The sequence below is a fragment of the Mustelus asterias genome, chromosome 17 (assembly GCF_964213995.1).
Source record: "Mustelus asterias chromosome 17, sMusAst1.hap1.1, whole genome shotgun sequence".
Classification (NCBI taxonomy): domain Eukaryota; kingdom Metazoa; phylum Chordata; class Chondrichthyes; order Carcharhiniformes; family Triakidae; genus Mustelus; species Mustelus asterias.
In genome coordinates, this window is record NC_135817.1 from 76,308,379 (window position 1) to 76,329,680 (window position 21,302).

Consider the following 21,302-nt stretch of genomic DNA (forward strand, 5'->3'; position numbering starts at 1 on the left):
TGTCGTAGCTTCTCCGCTCCGGGGAATTACGATGAAGGGTACTCTGTCCACTGTGTCCCGTGTTTGTCTTCTGAGGAGGTCGGTGCGGTTTTTCACCGTGGCGCGTCGGAATTGTCGATCGATGAATCGAGCGCTATATCCTGTTCTTATGAGGGCATCTTTCAGCGTCTGGAGGTGTCTGTTGCAATCCTCCTCATTCGAGCAGATCCTGTGTATACGGAGGGCTTGTCTGTAGACACGTTAAACACGTTAAAGAAGCCATCCCTACGGACCTGAGTGAGGTCTCACTCAGTGCACTGTGAGATCAGGGTGCCCTTGTGAAATGGCAACCAAGCGCTCTGCAGCCAGGCTCACTGATGTGTTTAGGCCCCGCCCTCCCCTCAGTAACGACACGCAACTCACCACTCTCCCAAAAAAGCGACTGAGTGAGGGACAATTGCGGCGCAGAGCGCTCCGTTATTCTCACCGTTATGAACTCACCCAGAACTGGACGCAATACTCTAGTTGAGGCTGAACCAGTGTTTTATACAAATTTAACATAAGGTCCTTGCTTTTGTACGCCCTATTAATAAAGCCTGGGATATTGTATGTTTTATTAACTGTGCTTTCGTCCTGTTCTGCCACCTTCAATAATTTATGCATTGATCCAACCAGATCCCTCAGCTCCTGCATCACCTCATAGAATCATAGAAACCCTACAGTGCAGAAGGAGGCCATTCGGCCCATCGAGTCTGCACTGACCACAATCCCACCCAGGCCCTACCCCCACATATTTACCCGCTAATCCCTCTAACCTACGCATCTTAGGATTCTAAGGGGCAATTTTTAACCTGGCCAATCAACCTAACCCGCACATCTTTGGACTGTGGGAGGAAACCGGAGCACCTGGAGGAAACCCACGCAGACACGAGGAGAATGTGCAAACTCTACACAGACAGTGACCCGAGCCGGGAATCGAACCCGGGACCCTGGAGCTGTGAAGCAGCAGTGCTAACCACTGCGCTACCGTGCCGCCCCTTTAAGATTATACCAATTATTTCATGATTCATCATTCCAAAATGACTGACTTTGCACTTCTCTGCATTACATTTCATCCATCACTTAACCGCCCATACCACCAACCTGAGTATGACCGTTCCACCTTTCACGCTATCATCCCCCATTACATTATCCACAAATTCTGAAGCTGTGTCCTGTGCACCAAGGTTTAGAACATTGATCTATGTCAAGAACAACAGGGCTCCTAACAGCGACCCCTGGGGAACTCCTCTATAAACCTTCCCTCACTTCAAAAAACACCAGTCAACCACTGTTTCCTGTCGTTCTGCCAATTTTCCTTCCAAGTTGCGATTGTCTCTTTAATTGTCCTTTCAGGCGCCGGAGCGTGGCGACAAGGGGATTTTCACAGTAACTTCATTGCAGCGTGAATGTAAGCCCATTTATGACATTAATAAAATAAACTTAAACTTAATTCCATCAACTTTGCTCACAATTCTGTTGGGCGGGACTTTAGTCCTCTGCCTTTTCGGCATTTCCTTGTAATGGATTAGGTCTTAGAAATTGGAGCCCATACAGGTATTTGAAAGATAAATAATGAGTCAGAAGTAGAGTTGGCATGATCACCAAATACGTGACAGGGGATGTGTTTCAGTGGAATGAGGATGCAAAAAGAATAAATTCGAATAGAAAATTTGGCAGAAGGATAGAGTACTCAAGAACAGCTTCTTCCCTGCTGCCATCAGACTTTTGAATGGACCTACCTCGCATTAAGTTGATCTTTCTCTACACTCTGGCTATGTCTGTAACACTACATTCTGCACCCCCTCCTTTCCTTCTCTATGAACGGTATGCTTTGTCTGTATAGCGCGCAAGAAACAATACTTTTCACTGTATAGAACATAGAACATAGAACATAGAACATAGAACATAGAACATAGAAAGTCACAGCACAAACAGGCCCTTCGGCCCACAAGTTGCGCCGATCACATCCCCACCTCTAGGCCTATCTATAGCCCTCAATCCCATTAAATCCCATGTACTCATCCAGAAGTCTCTTAAAAGACCCCAACGAGTTTGCCTCCACCACCACCGACGTCAGCCGATTCCACTCACCCACCACCCTCTGAGTGAAAAACTTACCCCTGACATCCCCCCTGTACCTACCCCCCAGCACCTTAAACCTGTGTCCTCTCGTAGCAACCATTTCAGCCCTTGGAAATAGCCTCTGAGAGTCCACCCTATCCAGACCCCTCAACATCTTGTAAACCTCTATCAGGTCACCTCTCATCCTTCGTCTCTCCAGGGAGAAGAGACCAAGCTCCCTCAACCTATCCTCATAAGGCATGCCCCCCAATCCAGGCAACATCCTTGTAAATCTCCTCTGCACCCTTTCAATGGCTTCAACATCTTTCCTGTAATGAGGTGACCAGAACTGCGCGCAGTACTCCAAGTGGGGTCTAACCAGGGTCCTATAAAGCTGCAGCATTATCTCCCGACTCCTAAACTCAATCCCTCGATTAATGCATGTGACAATAATAAATCAAATCAAAATCAAAAGTAAGCCACTTGGAAGAGAATGGTGGTGTGTTGCTAAACTGAGCGCTTTTTTTGGATAAGCTGGAGGAATTGATGCCAGTATTGAAAAGATGTCTCGACAGAAGCTGGGGGGCAAATATATTAAAATATTTTTAATATTTGCCTTTGCTTAGCATCAAGAAAAATTTAAACATGTCATTATTGTTTCCCCTGTGTGTCCTGTATAGTGTTCTGCATTGCTGAATTACAAGCGGCACGGGGTGGCACGGTAGCACAGTGGTTAGCACTGCTGCTTCACAGCTCCAGGGTCCCGGCTCGGGTCACTATCTGTGTAGAGTTTGCACATTCTCCTTGTGTCTGCGTGGGTTTCCTCCGGGTGCTCCGGTTACCTCCCACAGTACAAAGATGTGCGGGTTAGGTTGATTGGCCAGGTTAAAAATTGCCCCTTAGAGTCCTGGGATGCGTAGGTTAGAGGGATTAGCGGGTAAAATATGCGGGGGTAGAGCCTGGGTGGGATTGTGGTCGGTGCAGACTCGATGGGCCGAATGGCCTCCTTCTGCACTGTAGGGTTTCTATGATTTCTAAGCCCTTTAACTCTCTGTGGTTTGGTATTTGCTGGATAGAATCCCTACAGTGCTGAAGGAAGCCATTCGGCCCATCGAGCCTGCACTGACAACAATCCCACCCGGCCCTATCCCCATAACCCCACGTATTATCCCTACCAGTCTCCCTGACGCTAACCTAATTACAACTTTAATATTGATTCCTATGTGAACCCATTATTTACTTAAAGCTGTTTCACTTAAAGTCAGAATTATCAGGCAGGCAACCACAACTTTTAAGTAAGGACTTGTTCATAACTGTAGGAAATATGACATCCAGTTGCACAGGGCAAGGTCCCCATAAACAGTGATAATATAACAGAACATCATAGAATCCCTATAGTGCAGAAGGAGGCCATTCAACCCATCGAGCCTGCACCGACAACAACCCCACTAGGGCCCTATCCCCATAACCCCATACATTTACCCGGCTAGCCCCCCTGACACTAAGGGACAATTTATCATGGCCAATGCACCTAATCTGCACATTTTTGGACTGTGGGAGGAAACCGGAGCACCCGGAGGAAACCCTCGCAGACATGGGGAGAACGTGCAAACTCCACACAGACAGTGAGCCAAGGCCGGAATTGAACCTGGGTCCAGCTTGTGGTCATGATGTGGAGATGCCGGCGTTGGACTGGGGTGAACACAGTAAGAGTTTTAACAACACCAGGTTATTTGGTAGCAAATACCATTAGCTTTCGGAGCGCTGCTCCTTCGTCATTTCCACTCCATCTGACAAAGGAGCAGCGCTCCGAAAGCTAATGGTGTTTGCTACCAAATAAACCTGTTGGATTTTAACCTGGTGTTGTTAAAACTCTTACTGTGTCCAGCTTGTGGAGCAGATTATTATCCAAAATAACCCCAGGAGACTCAGGTACACAACGATCTTTTATTAGCCAAAGCATTGGGAGAGCACTACCTTAGAGAAAGGTCTCTGAAGCAGACTCCACTCCACTGAAAAACAGACATTCATACAGTGAAAATCACATAGGCAGTATGTTGTTTTAAATTCCAACATTGCCTGTTTTAATCTTAAAATGGTGTATCAAGTTTTATGGGAATTCTAGAAAGAGCTAGCACCACGGTACATGAGAATGACCTGTCTACAATATTTACAAGGGCCCTTGGAATCAGACAAAAATCGCATAGGCGGGTCTGACGAGGTTTAATTAATGATGCTACAACATCCTTTAATACCAGGATGTCATTTGTAAACTGTTTAGATTTGGCTAGTTTAGACCAATCAATGAAGCCTATCAGAAACAGATTTAGGGAATGATTATATGAAGCACATAATATGGAACATGGAGAATCAGAGGAAGATTGGGGTATGACTGTTCATTCACAAGGTGTGGGCTGGAATTCTCCAGCCATTCATGCCCCATTGCTGCTATTCTCAAGAGTACGTGAACAGGCGGGGAATTAGAATTAGAATTAGAATTAGAACAGTACAGCACAGAACAGGCCCTTCGGCCCACGATGTTGTGCCGAGCTTTATCTGAAACCAAGATCAAGCTATCCCACTCCCTATCATCCTGGTGTGCTCCATGTGCCTATCCAATAACCGCTTAAATGTTTCTAAAGTGTCTGACTCCACTATCACTGCAGGCAGTCCATTCCACACCCCAACCACTCTCTGCGTAAAGAACCTACCTCTGATATCCGTCCTGTATCTCCCACCACGAACCCTATAGTTATGCCCCCTTGTAATAGCTCCATCCACCCGAGGAAATAGTCTTTGAACGTTCACTCTATCTATCCCCTTCATCATTTTATACACCTCTATTAAGTCTCCCCTCAGCCTCCTCCGCTCCAGAGAGAACAGCCCTAGCTCCCTCAACCTTTCCTCATATGACCTACCCTCCAAACCAGGCAGCATCCTGGTAAATCTCCTCTGCACTCTTTCCAGCGCTTCCACATCCTTCTTATAGTGAGGTGACCAGAACTGCACACAATATTCCAAATGTGGTCTCACCAAGGTCCCGTACAGTTGCAGCATAACCCCACGGCTCTTAAACTCCAACCCCCTGTTAATAAAAGCTAACACACTATAGGCCTTCTTCACAGCTCTATCCACTTGACTGGCAACCTTTAGAGATCTGTGGATATGGACCCCAAGATCTCTCTGTTCCTCCACAGTCTTCAGAACCCTACCTTTGACCCTGTAATCCACATTTAAATTTGTCCTACCAAAATGAATCACCTTACATTTATAATAGAGGGATACAGGCGGTTGGTCGAGATAGGACGTGATCAGCGCAGGCTTGGTGGGCTGAAGGGCCTGTTCTTGTGCTGTACTGTTCTTTGTTCTTTGTTTTGGTGTGAAAGTTAAAAGATGTTTCTGTAAGACTTGTGATGGTATTAATAAATAATGGAGAACCTGGTGCTCAGCCAAATCTCTGTTCACTGCAGCGGGACTGGAGAATCCCAGCTGCAGGACGAGGTCGTAGAATCCAAGCCATGGTGGGAGATTTGGAAAGACATGCTCACTGAATGAGTAAGTTGTAAAAGAAGCAAATATGCATCAGGGAAAGCTGTTGAAAATGATTGCATAATGTATAATTCGTGGTTGGTGGAACAGGCTTGAGAAAACCTTGAGAAAATTGCACAAGAGAAATTGCTCTTGTGTTTAACTGGTGGATATCTCAGGAGTATGTCTATGTACCAACTTACTGTCATCATTTGTAAGGCCATGAGACTAGTGCAGGTATATCTTGTGAAACATGAGTGTCACCTGGGAAAGGTGGGAGGCGATGGCCTAGTGCTAGACTATTAATCGACAAATTCAGCTAATGTTCTGGGGACCTGGGTTCAAATTCCGCCATGGCAGATGGGGGAACTTAAATTCAATAAAAATATCTGAAATTAAGAATCTACTGATGACCATGTAACCATTGTCGGAAAAACCCATCTGCTTCACTAATGTCCTTTAGGGAAGGAAATCTGCCGTCCTTACCAAACCGAGCCGACACGTGACTCCAGAGCCACACAGTCACCCAAGGCCGGAATTGAACCCAGGTCCCTGGCGATGTGAGGCAGCTGTGCTAACCCCTGTGCTGCCGTAATTGCTGTTACTGAGACATGATGGAGTGAGGGGCAGGATTGGCAACTCAGTATTCCAGGATATAGGATCTTCAGAAAAACCACATATCGGTATATAATTTTAAAAATAGAATATGCTACCTTCACCCATCCCTCCTCCGCTATATTTATCATCCTTAGGTTTCCCACATGGGTCCCCACTTCAATAGCAGACATTTTCTGCATGGCTGGTGAGTGGGTCATTCCCTGGCTGCTCCTAATGCTACTCTTGCTTCTCACCTTGGGGCACATTCTTTTTTTTTGGCCCGGTTGAGTTAAATACCTTTCAAAATTCCTGGCCTTTCTCACGCGCTTCCCACATAGCATTGTTGAGATCAAGACTGCGTCTCCTTCACGTTGATGTCTGAATCTCCATCCCAACACTACTCCCAAGCTCCACTGCCCCACCCACACTTGCCGCGTTCATTAACAAAACCAAAAGTCAGTAGTTCATCAGAAGAGTCCGTGCTTTGGTCAACCGATCCAGGATGTCCTTCAAAGCTCTTCGTTTGGCTGTTGTATCATCATCTTCAAGGAGAAGAGCGTCCACATCCTTACTGTGGAATAACAACTGAGCCAACTCTACCTTCATCTGGGCTGACAGTTCTTGGAGGAGGTAAAACCTCAGCACCATGGGAACCATTTGGATCAGTCGATCAATAGCAATCTGAGGATTTAAAGAAAGGTACATGCTCAAACAATACCCGCCACAGTTTAAACATTAACTCCCAACTAAAGAACTGATTTGACTTTAACTGACCTGCGGCGCTTTTAAGTAAAGGTAGTGAAACTAGACAGCCAATTAATACATTACGAAACCTGCCCAGGTTGAGCTGGTAACATTTGCAAATCACACTTTCTTCAAAATGTTCAATGGAATCTATTTTCCTATTAGCAATCCTAATTAGGGGAGTCAGTGGCCTAGTGGTATTGTCACTGGACCAGAAACCCAGGGGACACGGGTTCAAATCCCACCATCGCAGATGGTGAAATTTGAATTCAGTAAAAATCGGGAATGAAAAGTCTATCGATGACCAATGAACCATTGTTGATTGTCGCTAAAAACTCATCTGGTTCACTAATGTCCTTTAGGGAAGGAAATCTGCTGTCCTTACCTGGTCTGGCCTACATGTGACTCCAGAGCCACGGCAATGTGGTTGATTCTTAACTGCCCTCTGGAGTGGCTGAGTGAGCCACTCAGTTCAAGGGCAATTAAGCATGGGCAATAAATGCCGGCCAGGCTGTGATGCCCATGTCCCAAGAATGATTTTTAAAAAAAATCCTGTGGTGTTTGTGCCTACATTTCGTGCAGAAATCTCTATATGAGGAATCAAGTCATGGCGACATTTAATTTAGGCTTCTCTGCACCTTTAAAACTATCTCAGTAAGGGGACTATCAGGATGCCTGTCTTTTGATAAGCTCCATCACATCAAGAAGTTGACTTTGATGACTGACCTATTTGCTGCTATGTTGTATCAATTTTGCATAATGAGAGGCTAAATAAATTGGGCCAATATTCCCTGGAGATCACGAGAGAAAAAACACAAGATTCTGAAGGGGCTTGGTAAGGTAGAGGCTGAGAGATTGTTTCTGCTGGTCAGGAAATCTAAAACACTGGGGTACAATCTCAGGATAAAGGACCGATCACCCAGGACTGACAGGAGGGAAAATTACTTCACTTAATGGATAATGAATCTATGGAATTCCATAGGAATTTGGGGAGTGGGCAGGAAAGTGGAGTTGAAGCCCAAGATCAGCCATGATTGTACTTAGTAGTGGGACAGCCAGGACGGGCCTTATGGTCCAATACTCTTCCTCTCTCTTGTGTTCAATGTTTTTATAGCTGCATGTCGGACCTTGCTGTGCAAGAACTGGCTGACGAATTTACCGACATTACTTTAGATGTGCATTACCTGTTGTACTTCAGAATTTTAAGACATCCTGAGGTCTTCGAAAGGTTCTATCCAATCACTGTAACACCTGCCAATGCAAGATGGCTGCCAACACCTGCAAATGCAAGATGGCTGCCAACACCTGCCATTGCAAGGTGGCTGCCAACACCTGCCAATGCAAGAAGGCTGCCAATACCTGCCAATGCAAGATGGCTGCCAACACCTGCCATTGCAAGATGGCTGCCAACACCTGCAAATGCAAGATGGCTGCCAACACCTGCCATTGCAAGGTGGCTGCCAACACCTGCCAATGCAAGAAGGCTGCCAATACCTGCCAATGCAAGATGGCTGCCAACACCTGCCAATGCAAGATGGCTGCCAACACCTGCCAATGCAAGATGGCTGCCAACACCTGCCAATGCAAGATGCCTGCCAACACCTGCCAATTCAAGGTGGCTGCCAACACCTGCCATTGCAAGATGGCTGCCAACACCTGCCATTGCAAGATGGCTGCCAACACCTGCCAATGCAAGATGGCTGCCAACACCTGCAAATGCGAGATGGCTGCCAATACCTGCCAATGCAAGATGGCTGCCAACACCTGCAAATGCAAGAAGGCTGACAACACCTGCAAATGCAAGAAGGCTGACAACACCTGACAATTTAAGATGGCTGCCAACAGCTGATGATTTAACATGGCTACCAACAGTGCATTTGCACATGAACACTTGTTTTTAGGAGACACAGGTCCACCCTCAGAAACGATGGCAACTTTTCTCCAGCAGTCTTCAAACTCTTAATGATGAATCTTATTTCATTGCCCACGTATCCCTAAAATGGTTTATAACCACAGCAAAAAAATGTTAACATAACCAGCTACTCCATCCCTCTGAACAATTCAATGGCTGGTCTCAGATTTCTAGCAATTCCATGTTTCCTGAGCTCCATACTTGGGGCGCGGTCATTTCTCGGTCTCTGTTTCTTCCGCCTTCTCCCTCTCTCCCCAGCCATTTCTTTCCATATTCATCTTTGAATAAATTGAGGTGATGTATCATTTTCACTGGGAGTGAAGGGTGAGGATGGGCGGGTGAAGTGGGTTCCATTCGCCACTTGCTCTTACCAGCCCCTGTCTGTGTGGTTTGGGCTGAGTTGTGGTTGGAGGGGATTGTTAGATTGATGCTGTCGGAGATGTAGTATTTGCAATTTCAGGACCTGTGACCAGACACGTACCCTGCTGCACATGACCCTTTATAAAGATGGTGGCTGTGCACACAACTGCACAAAAAAGCAGCCAGCATAATTAAGGACCCCACGCATCCCGGGCATTCTCTCTTCCACCTTCTTCTGTTGGGAATAAGATGCAAAAGTCTGAGGTCACATACCAACCGACTCAAGAACAGCTTCTTCCCTGCTGCTGTCAGACTTTTGACCTACCTTGCATTCAGTTGATCTCTCTCTACACCCTAGCTGTGACTGTAACACTACATTCTGCACCCTGCCCTTTCCTTCTCTATGAACGGTATGCTTTGTCTGTATAGAGCGCAAGAAACAATACTTTTCACTGTATCCCAATACATGTGACAATAATAAATCAAATCAAATCAATGTCAGCAGCAAAGACAGTCCTATCCAAATGCAAGCCCTTTCGTTTCATACACTATCTATGCAGCAAATTCGGTATGGATTCAGTAACAATAGCCCAATTGGGCCAATTGGGCTGTTGGCCAACTTGGCCCAATAACATGGTCAGCTTTGCCCAGAGCGGTTACTTGGGTGACTTCCTGAACCATTTGAACCTTTCTGTCCAACGCCTAACCCTTTACTTTACAACCCCATTCCCCGACACCCCTCAATACAGGGCGAAGGAACATAGCATGACGAATGTGTTCTCACCTGGTAATAGGTTTGCAAATGAAGCACCATTGTCTGGATGGTGTCGTTTGGATTTCCAGCCACGTTGTTCCCCCTTTGCTGAGATAACGACATAAATTCCGCCAGTTTGTAGCTGTACATGTCATCTGGGGCGTAAACCATCCCCTCCATCTGAAAGTTTGTCTGTATCATTCGCTCCGCCTCTCTTTCCATTCTGTGACAGATTTCAGCAATTTTAACCTGCGGAAAGTTGCAAAGGGGACTGCTGATATTCAAAAATGCTGGAGTTAGGGGGAACAAATGGAACTCAATAACACCTAACCACTTCAAGTTAAAGTAAAGTTTATTTATTACTCACAAGTAGGCTTACATTCACACTGCAATGAAGTTACTGTGAAAAAGGATGTCCTCTTTTGGCAATGACTACAAGTATTTTGAAATTTCAGTTTGGTCAGTATTTACCTATCGGCCTGATGGGAGGGATTTTCCGCCCTCGCTCATCCCGAAACTGTAAGATCCCACCCGAGGTCAATGGACCTTTCCATGTTCCGCCCCTCGCTCATTCCGATTCCCATGGCGGGCGGGACAGTAAAATTCCGGCCATAGTGCCTAAAGAACCATGAGGTCGGCTTGGTAACTCGAACACAGGGGGCTCTCTGTCATAGGTGTGCTCTGTCTCACAGTTAGATCTAAGACTGCACAACCAGGTCCCAACACTGACGAAGGAGCAGCGCTCCGAAAGCTTATGGTATTTGCTACCAAATAAACCTGTTGGACTTTAACCTGGTGTTGTGAGACTTCTTACTGTGTTCACCCCAGTCCAACGCCGGCATCTCCACATCAGGAGCTAATCCGCCAGGGGAGACCTCACCTGCACTCTTAAAGGAGCAGTATGCACCCCAAACCCTAACATACAATATATACATATACCACACAATTTAGCTAATCTCAGTAGTCTAACAAAAAAGAAAAAGTGAGAGAATCTATTGCAGTCGATGCCTTGATTTTAACGGCTTATTGTGTTGGGAACATGGCACTGCTAAACTTGGTTTTCCCAAGCTATCAATTCGGGAAGTCTTGCAAACGAAACCAGAAGTAGTTCAACATCTTGGTTCAGCATTTCCCATGCTACACCAAGGAACAGTAGCTTGAGGCCCCACTCTGCCCAAACTGACCCAGAGGGCTGAATTTTACCGGGGGCACGTCTGCCCGAGGTTCGTACGATCCCGCCCGAGGCCAACGGAGAACGCCGTTCTCTGAGCCTCGCCCGTCCCCGGAATCGGGGCGGACATGCCGGTAAAATTCCGGCCAGAAAGTCCGAACGTGTCTTGGGGGGAGTCACGTTCATCCATCCACCTTACACGGTACATGTTTGATGTTATAAAAATGCAATAGAGTGGCTGTTATCATTTGAAAGCACAGAATTAGACAATGGCTAGATATGAACTTCCACCATAGTGTTGATCGTGGACCAACCACCCTCTCTGTGCCTGTCCAAATTTCCTTTAGTTCCAATTCCATACTTGGGTTTTTTCCTAGTTTTGGAAGGTTTGTTTGGGGAAAGATAGAAAAAGTTGGCTAGGAGGAGACTCCTTGGTTCAGGGCTTCAGCATACCCTTGACAATCTAAGCCAGCATGCCATGATGACAACTAACCAGAAAATGTCTTCGAATAAGTCAACCATTGACTTAGAACAAGCTGGGCAGGAACCAAACATTCCGCATATTTAACCTAACACGGCACCAGCAATCCTGCCTGTCTAAAAAGGACTGAACTGACCTCCCAGAAGCCTAACTGAGTACAAAAACATTGGGAAAAGCAAACATTGAAGTGGCTGGGCTGGGTGATGTAAACAGTCAGTCCACCATTAAAACAGCAGCAGGTGAGTTTGTAGTTTAGTGTTACATACCTGAACTTCATTGATTAAAACAGGAAGGCCACTAAAGTGCTGAAGTGCCAACGTGTTACACACGGTCTCAACTTTAGCTGGAGGGGAAGAAACAAAGAATAACTGGATGATGCTTATCTGTGCAACACAACTATCAAAAAACATGAATGGCTGAATTTCTGCCTTTCCCATGGTGCTTATTGTCACCTGGTAGGTGTGCCAGTTACAAACCTGAAGGCTGGCAGCCAGCAGCAGGCTCTGGACCAACAATCTAGATAGTCCATCCTTTGGAGGGATTCACCACCCTCACGGCAATGGTCTTGACTGCTTTACCTGTTTCTTAATTTAAGATGGAGAAATGTTGGTGGAGGGGTATCTCCATGTTGAAAGATCCTCTCCATTTACTTACGATGTATTGCAGCTGGCTGCTGCTTTCAAGCTCTAGCTTGGAGAGCCTGTTCGCCTCTGTCTCCATATCCATCGGGGGAAAAATAAATCACTGCGGATGCTGGAATCTGAAACAAAAACAGAAAATGCTGGAAAATCTCGGCGGGTCTGCCAACATTTGTGGAAACAGAATGGAGCCAACATTTCGCGTCTGGATGACCGGCTGTTTCCAAAACGTTGGCTCTATTCTCTCTCCACAGATGCTGTCAGACCCGCTGAGATTTTCCAGAATTTTCTGTTTTTGTTCCAATAAGGGGAGCCTCTGTCAAAATCCCAACGAGTGACTAATTCACCTGGGAGCAGGTTTGAGACTGAAAAACGGTCCCGACTTCTGTTTGCTACACCCATAGGGAAAAATCCAGTCCAAAGATTTTGATGGAGAATTCAAAACACCATGGGTGGGATTTTCCGACCATTCCTGCCGGCGGGATCTTCCGGTCCCGCTGGATTAAGGCAACCCCTGCAGTCAGTTCCTTGGTGGCTGGGCAGGCAAGCCACGCAAAATGCCGTGGACATCAACGGGACCAGAAGATCCCATCAGTGGACAATGGAGAGCCGCCTCTATTATCGGAAAACATGCCACGGGATTGGGGAGGGGTGAGTGGTGGCATGGTGGCACAGTGGTTAGCACTGCTGTCTCACAGCGCCAATTCCGGCCTCAGGTCACTGTCTGTGTGGAGTTTGCACATTCTCCCCGTGTCTGCGTGGGTTTCCTCCGGGTGTTCTGGTTTCTTCCCACAGTCCAAAAGACGTGAAGGGAGGAGGGTAGCATTGCAAGCCAGTTCGAGAATTGGTGAGTTTGGGATGGAGAGTTGCAAGGTTGAAGGGATATATAATTGGAGGATATTAGTAAGGCAAGACCACCGAGAGAGGTAAAATAGATGAAAAAGTTTGAAACTTGAGTTGGTGAATGATAGGAAATAGGATACAAGCCAACGAAGTGACGAGTGAGATTTAATGTGCAAAGGTTTTTTAAGAAAGTTTTGATCAAGGTAAAGTTTATTTATTAGTCACAAGTAGGCTTACATTAACACTACAATGAAGTTACTGTGAAATTCCCCAAGTCGCCACACTCTGGCGCTTGTTCGGATACACTGAGGGAGAATTTAGCATGGCCAATGCACTGAACCAGCATGTCTTTTGGACTGTGGGAGGAAACCGGAGCACCCGGAGGAAACCCACGCAGACACGGGGAGAACATGCAGACTCCGCACAGACAGTGACCCGGGCTGGGAATCGAACCCGGGTCGCTGGTGCTGTGAGGCAGCAGTGCCAACCACTGTGTCACCGTGAGGTATTGGCATTGCTTGCAGGGGTAGCATTTATTGCCCATCTTTAGTTGCCCTGAGCAGGTGGGTAGCCTTCTTGATCCATTGCAGTCCAGATGAACAATTAATACAACAACAGATTGCTAATTCGCTTCAAGGGGAGCTAAAAAACAAAAAGAGAAAATGCTGGAAAATCTCAACAGGTCAGACAGCATCTGTGGAGAGAGAATGGAACCAACGTTTCGAGTCTAGATGACCCTTCGTCAGATCTTGACTTGACACTTGACTTGACTTGATCTCTGGGGAAAATGTTACCCACATTGGTGTGAATTGCAGTCAAGTGTACCTCATAAGGATAACAGGTCTCCTTCTGTGAAGCAAGTGAGTGAGCCACTGTGTTTTTTTAGATCAGTGGCAATTTGGTCACTTGTACTGCTTTCAATTCATAGATTTTTTAAAAAATTCTCAAACAGGCCAATATGTGATTTGAAATAATTTTCTACTGATTAATCCAGGCAAGGGGAGGCCTAGTGGTATTATCACTGGACTATTTATCCAGAAACTCAGCTAATGTTCTGGGGGACACGGGTTCGAATCCCGCCACGGCTGATGGTGGAATTTAAATTCAATTAAAAATATCTGGCATTGAGAAGCCACGGGTGACCATAAAATCACTGTTGCTTGTCGTAAAAACCCATCTGGTTCAATAACGTCCTTTAGGGAAGGAAATCTGCTGTCCTTACCTGGTCTGGCCTCCATGTGACTCTAGAGCCACAGCAATGTGGTTGACTCTCAACTGCCCTCGGGCAACTAGGGATGGGCAATGAATGCTGGTCAGCCAGCGATGCCCATGTCCCATGAATGAATAAAAGAATACACACAACTACCAAGATATGTGCAGCATAGGTCCTGAGCGATGGAGGTTGGCAAGGGCATTCTCGAATCGGATGTGCAGAGGCATTTGTAAAGGTTTCAACAGCTGCCCCAACTCTCAGAAAATGAAGTTTCAGATAAGCAGATTACCCACTAGAATTCTACAACATCATCACGGGGCCTAACATTCAGCCACTTTTACAAAGTCCTAACTGCTGAGGCAACCACAAAAACCACCGATTAAGCCTTTTATTTGAAGCATCTTTTCATGTCATGCGGTGCAAGTATTCCGTGCTTTACCTGAGAATTCATTCACCATTTCAAGAGCGGGCTCGAGTAACCTTTGAATCTGGTCTCTGATTATCGCTTCAAAAACTCTGTACTTGGTGAATCCGGGCAACTCTCTCCCTTTAGAGTGTTTTTCGTGATGTTTGGCCATGTTGGCTGCACCCTCGTTGACTGAGAACACAAGGGGGAAGGAAATTTCAGCTATTTGGCTTATATTGTAACACGTGAGACAGTACAAACAAAGAAAGATGGAAGCAAAGAAACAAGAAATAGGAGTAGGCCATTCGGCCCTTCGAACCTGCTCCAGCCATTCATTTTGATCATAGCTAATCATCAAATTCAATATCCTGATCCCCCCCCCCTTCCCCCCATATCGCTTGATCCCTTTAGTCCCAAGAGCTATATCTAATTTCTTCTTGAAATCAGACAACATTTCAGCCTCAACTACTTTCTGTGGTAGTGAATTCCACACATTCACCACCCTCTGAGTGAAGAAATTTCTCAGTCCTAAAAGGTATACTCCTTATCCTCAAACTATTACCCCTAGTGCTGGACTCCCCCCACCATCGAGAACATTATTTCTGAATCTACCCTGTCTAACCATGTTAGAATCTTATAAGTTTCTTTGAGAACCCTTCTCACTTTTCTCGAGTACAGGAGCAGGGATGTGTTGCTGCAATTATACAGAGCCTTGATGAGGCCGCACCTAGAGTATTGCGCGCAGTTTTGGCCTCATTTTCTGAGGAAGAATGTTCTTGCTCTCGAGGGAGTGCAGCGAAGGTTTACCAGGCTGGTTCCGGGGATGGCAGGACTGATGTATGAGGAGAGATTGACTAGATTAGGATTGTTTTTGCTGGAGTTCAGACGAATGAGGGGGATCTCATAGCGACTTATAAAATTCTAACAGGTCTAGACAGGGTAGATGCAGGGAGGATGTTCCCGATGGTGGGGGAGCCCAGAACCAGGGGTCACAGTCTGAGGATTCGGGGTAGACCATTTAGGATGGAGATGAGGAGACATTTTTTCATCCAAAGAGTGGTGAGCCTGTGGAACTCATTACCACAGGAAGTAGTTGATGCCAAAACATTGAATGTTTTCAAGAGGCGGCTGGATATAGCACTTGGGGCGAATGGGATTAAAGGTTATGGGGAAATAGCAGAATTAGGCTATTGAGTTGGATGATCAGCCATGATCGCGATGAATGGCGGAGCTGACTTGAAGGGTCAAATGGCCTCCTCCTGCTCCTATCTTCTATGTTTCTAAACACCAATGAATATAATCCTAACTGGTTTAGTCTCTCCTTCAACATGGTGGGGGGAGGGGGGTGGGAAAACAAAAGGAATTTCCTTTGTTGCCCTTGCCAGAATTTCCCCCTGGCACTGAATCCCACTCCTCTCCCTTGACTTTATGGGAAATGCAACACACAAACTCCATTCACACGGTCTCCACTGCACTCCAGTACAGTGAGGGTGGTGGAGTGGGATTATCTTCCAGCCTGAGTGGAGTGACTTTGGGTAGCAATGTGCAAAAATTTCCTGCGTTTAGTCTTTCTAATTAAATTATAAATGGTTTCAGAGGAAGAGAACAGGGCAATACCCTCAACGGGAAGTGGGACCAATTCCTGACTGAGGCAGAGATCACATCAGATAAAAGGGAAATGTCTTTATCGATAACCGGTCTCCCATTAACGAACGTTCATTAACCTTTGGAATTCCCTGCCGCAAATGAGCAATGGAGGCTGGGTCATTGGATATATTCAAGGCCAATTCAGATGGATTTTTAATTCACAATGGGATCAAAGGTTATGGGAGACTGGTGTCACAGTGGTCAGCGCTGCTGCCTCACGCCGCCAGGGAGCCGAGTTCGATTCCCGGCTTGGGTTACTGACTGTGCAGAGTCTGCACGGTCTCCCCGTGTCTGCATGGGTTTCCTCCGGGTGCTCCGGTTTCCTCCCACAGTCCGAAGGACGTGCCGGTTAGGGTGCATTGGCCATGCTAAACTTTCCCTCAGTGTACCCGAACAGGCGCTGGAGTGTGGCGACTCAGGGATTTTCACAGTTACTTCATTGCAGTGTTAATGTAAGCCTACATGTGACACTAATAACTAAACTAAATAAACTTTTAAAGAATATGGACTGAAGACCATAATCAGATAAGCCATGATCTTATTGAATGACAGAGAGGCCTACTCCTACATTTATGCTCTTCTGAAGCTTGGTCCATGTGACCTCTTACCGAGGGAGTTGATGCAGAATTTACTGGATTTTCTTTTCCCCTATTGGCCTGTCTCCCCCCCAACACCCCCCCCCCCCTCCCCCTCGCCCCTGACTCTCCCCTGTTACTCTTGCCTCTCTTTAAGAGGTTACATTGGTGTTGGGGAGGGTGGGTAGGAGGGTTTTATGCATGATGGTATGGCCATAATGAAGTCTGGGACAGAAGTGATGGGCAGATTGGTCTTTTCCTGCCTGCCATGAGTTGACAGGATTTGATAATGGAATCCCAGTCTTCCAAAGGTGGAGTAAGAAATTAAAAAGTGTTTCACAGCAGCAAGGAAACAATATAATGCTAATGTACTTACGCTTAACTTTGGCTACTTCAAGCTTGTCATACCACTCCGTAAACTTCTCCCTGGCAAAGTGGTGTAACTTCACCTCGCTGCTATATTCATTTCTGTAATCTCCCATTGCTAAATTCGTAAGTTCTTCACAGTAAACCAGTAGTTTCTGCAATTAAATTAGCGAGGATTAGTTTTCCTGTGACAGTTGCACGAAAATACTAGATGTTTAAAATAAATGGGCAGATCATAGATCCCCTACAGTGCGGGAGGTGGCCATTCGGCCCATCGAGCCTGCACCGACAACAATCCCACCCAGGCCCTATCCCTGTAACCCCACGTATTTATCCTGCTAATCTCCCTGACACTAAGGAGCAATTTAGCATGGCCAATCAACCTAACCTGCACATCTTTGGACTGTGGGAGGAAACAGGAGCACCCGGAGGAAACCCACCCAGACACGGGCAGAACGTGCAAACTCCACACAGTCACCCAAGGCCGGAATTGAACCCATGCCCCTGGTGTTATGAGGCAGCAGTGCTAACCACTGTGCCACCCTTGGTGGAGTTGCTTTTATCAAATGGTTCTAGTTGGAGAAATGGGGTATTTTTGTGCTAAAACCACATCAAATAGGCCTTTTCAGTCCGGGCACTGGGTGTTAAATATCCATCGGTATGGTTTGGCTAAATGCAGACCAAGGGATGTAGAATCTGTGTATTGCCTTATCATAGAACCATAGAATTCCTACAGTGCAGAAGGAAGCCATTTGGCCCATCGGGTCTGCACAAGTTTTCCAACAGAGCATCCCACCCAGGCACTATCACCGTAACCCCACTGTTTCCCCTAACCTACACATCTTGGGACACTAAGGGGTAATTTAGCATGGCCAATTCACCTAACCCGCACGTCTTTGGAGTGCGGGAGGAAACTGGAGGAAACCCACGCAGACACGGGGGAAGTGTGCAAACTCCGCGCAGACTGTCACCCAAGCCGGGAATCGAACACGGGTCCCTGGCGCTGTGAGGCAGCAACGCTAACCACTGTGGCACCGTGCCGCCTTGGCGAATGAAATGCTACCTTTCAATCTTTATTGCCCAATAAACCTTATTGGTGTGCATTCTAAATCAGTGTCCTTTCTGACAAATTGGCTATTCCGCAAATAATTTTCTTCCTCTGCAGTTTAGTATAGAGTCCAAATCCCAACAAAAGATTGTCCTGTTTATTGAACGAACATTTCAATGAAGCATTTCCACAACTTACACTGGTCAGCTTGTGTGCTTTGGTTTTAGTGTCTTCCGGGACTGGCCCGCCCATTTTATTTAACTGTTTCGTGATCTCACATATTTTGCCCCCGATGTTCTCTTGAATACCAGGTAGACATTTCTTGGTGGAAAAGCAAGGAAACCAAAAGAATATTAAATTAAGGACAGATAACATTTCATACAGCAAGTTAAAACATTAGTGTGATGACCAAAACTTTACTTCACCTGCTAAAACTCACTTGTCTGAAGTCCTGTCAATTGCCTTCATTTTCACTACAAGAAATGGTTACTAATGGACAAGTTGTCCCTCGATATTTGGCTAAAGTTCACCAATAAAAAAGCAAAACCAACTCTTGAGGAGCTCAGGGGTGTACAAGATGTTGTTAACTGGTTGTTCAAATTATCACTGAAGTAGGGGAGGGAGAATCGCTTTAAAATTTCCATCATTTGGTACAAATCTCTCTGGGATGTCCATTACATTAAATAGAGTCATAGAGGTTTACAGCATGGAAACAGGTTCTTCGGCCCAACTTGTCCATGCCGCCCTTTTTTTTAACTGCTAAGCTAGTCCCAATTGCCCGCGTTTGGCCCATATCCCTCTATAGCCAGCCATCTTACCCACGTAAATGCTTTTTAAAAGACAAAATTGTACCCACCTCTACTACTACCTCTGGCAGCTTGTTCCAGACACTCACCACCCTCTGTATGAAAAAATTGCCCCTCTGGACCCTTTTGTATCTCTCCCCTCTCACCTTAAACCTATGCCCTCTAGTTTTAGACTCCCCTACCTTTGGGAAAAGATGTTAACTATCTAGCTGATCTGTGCCCCTCATTATTAGGGGTGACCTCTATAAGATCACCCCTCAGCCTCCTACGCTCATACCCATCGAGAATCATCTGATATGTGCAATTTTGAAGATGGGCTCAAGGATGAGTGAATTCTGCAAATTTTGGTCCAAATCAGCTTAAAATAAATGATGTGTTGATTGCTACCACAGGATAGTGTCCTAGTTTCAACTATCTTCATCTACTTCATCGACCTTCCTTCCATCATAAGGTCAGAAGTGGGGATGTTCACTGATGCATACCATGTTCAGCTCCATTCATGACTCCTCAAATACTGAAGCAGTCCGTATCCAAAAGACCTGGACAACATCCAGGTTGGGTCTGACAAGTGGCAAGTAATATTCTCACCACACAAGAGCCAGGCAATGACCATCTCCAACAAGAGAGTCATAGAGTCATAGAGGTTTACAGCATGGAAACAGGCCCTTCGGCCCAACTTGTCCATGCCACCCTTTTTTGTTTAAACCTCTAACCTAATCCCAATTGCCCACATTTGGCCATATCCCTCTATACTCATCTTATCCATGTAACTATCTAAATGCTTTTTAAAAGACAAAATTGTACCCGCCTCTACTACTACCTCTGGCAGCTTGTTCCAGACACTCACCACCCTCTGTGTGGAAAAAATTGCCCCTCTGGACATTTTTGTATCTCTCCCCTCTCACCTTAAACCTATAACCTCTAGTTTTAGACTCCCCTACTTTTGGGAAAAGTTATTGACTATCTAGCTGATCTGTGCCCCTCATTATTTTATAGACCGCTATAAGATCACCCCTCAGCCTCCTACGCTCCAGAGAAAAAAGTCTCAGTCTATCCAGCCTCTCCTTATAACTCAAACCATCAAGTCTCGGTAGCATCCTAGTAAATCTTTTCTGCACTCTTTCTAGTTTAATAATATCTTTTCTATAATAGGATGACCAGAACTGCACACAGTATTCCATGTGTGGCCTTACCAATGTCTTGTACAACTTCAACAAGATGTCCCAACCTGTATTCAATGTTCTGACCGATGAAACCAAGCATGCTGAATGCCTTCTTCACCACTCTGTCCACCTGTGACTCCACTTTCAAGAAGCTATGAACATGTACCCCTAGATCTCTTTGTTCTGTAACTCTCCCCAATGCCCTACCATTAACTGAGTAAGTCCTGCCCTGGTTCAATCTACCAAAATGCATCACCTCGCATTTGTCTGAATTAAACTCCATCTGCCATTCGTCAGCCCACTGGCCCAATTGATCAAGATCCCGTTGCAATCAGAGATAACTTTCTTCATTGTCCACTATGCCACCAATCTTGGTGTTATCTGCAAACTTACTAACCATGCCTCCTATATTCTCATCCAAATCATTAATATAAATGACAAATAACAGTGGACCCAGCACGGATCCCTGAGGCACACCGCTGGTCACAGGCCTCCAGTTTGAAAAACAACCCTCTACAACCACTTCTGTCAAGAAGCCAATTTTGTTTCCATTTAGATACCTCACCCTGGATCCCGTGAGATTTAACCTTATGCAACAACCTACCATGCGGTACCTTGTCAAAGGCCTTGCTAAAGTCCATGTAGACAACATCAACTGCACTGCCCTCATCTACCTTCTTTGTTACCCTTCAAAAAACTCAATCAAATTTGTGAGACATGATTTTCCACTCACAAAGCCATGCCTACTGCCCCTAATCAGTCCTTGCATCTCTAAATGCCTGTAGATCCTGTCTCTCAAAGTATCTTCCGACAACTTACCCACCACAAATGTGAGGCACACTGGCCTGTAGTTCCCAGGCTTTTCCCTGCAGCCCTTTTTAAACAAAGGCACAACATTTGCCACTCTCCAATCTTCAGGCACCTCACCCGTGACTATCGATGATTCAAATATCTCGGCAAGGGGACCC

General features: G+C 45.9%; 1 protein-coding gene across 3 annotated transcripts in view; it reads right to left on the reverse strand.

The window, feature by feature from the left end:
- Positions 1–5,065: 5,065 nt before the first annotated feature.
- Positions 5,066–21,302, reverse strand: part of LOC144506631 (interferon-induced GTP-binding protein Mx3-like) — a 49,802-nt gene continuing 33,565 nt past the window's right edge. For 2 of the 3 annotated variants that reach the window (XM_078232998.1, XM_078232999.1), the window contains exons 8-13: positions 18,564–18,686; positions 17,328–17,472; positions 14,763–14,921; positions 11,896–11,972; positions 10,008–10,226; positions 5,066–6,888 (exon numbers count right to left, since the gene is read on the reverse strand). In XM_078232998.1, the coding sequence (XP_078089124.1) occupies positions 6,664–6,888; positions 10,008–10,226; positions 11,896–11,972; positions 14,763–14,921; positions 17,328–17,472; positions 18,564–18,686 (948 nt within the window). In that variant the 3' untranslated portion in view covers positions 5,066–6,663. The remainder of the gene's footprint in view (positions 6,889–10,007; positions 10,227–11,895; positions 11,973–14,762; positions 14,922–17,327; positions 17,473–18,563; positions 18,687–21,302) is intronic. The other variant, XM_078233001.1, reaches the window with a different exon arrangement.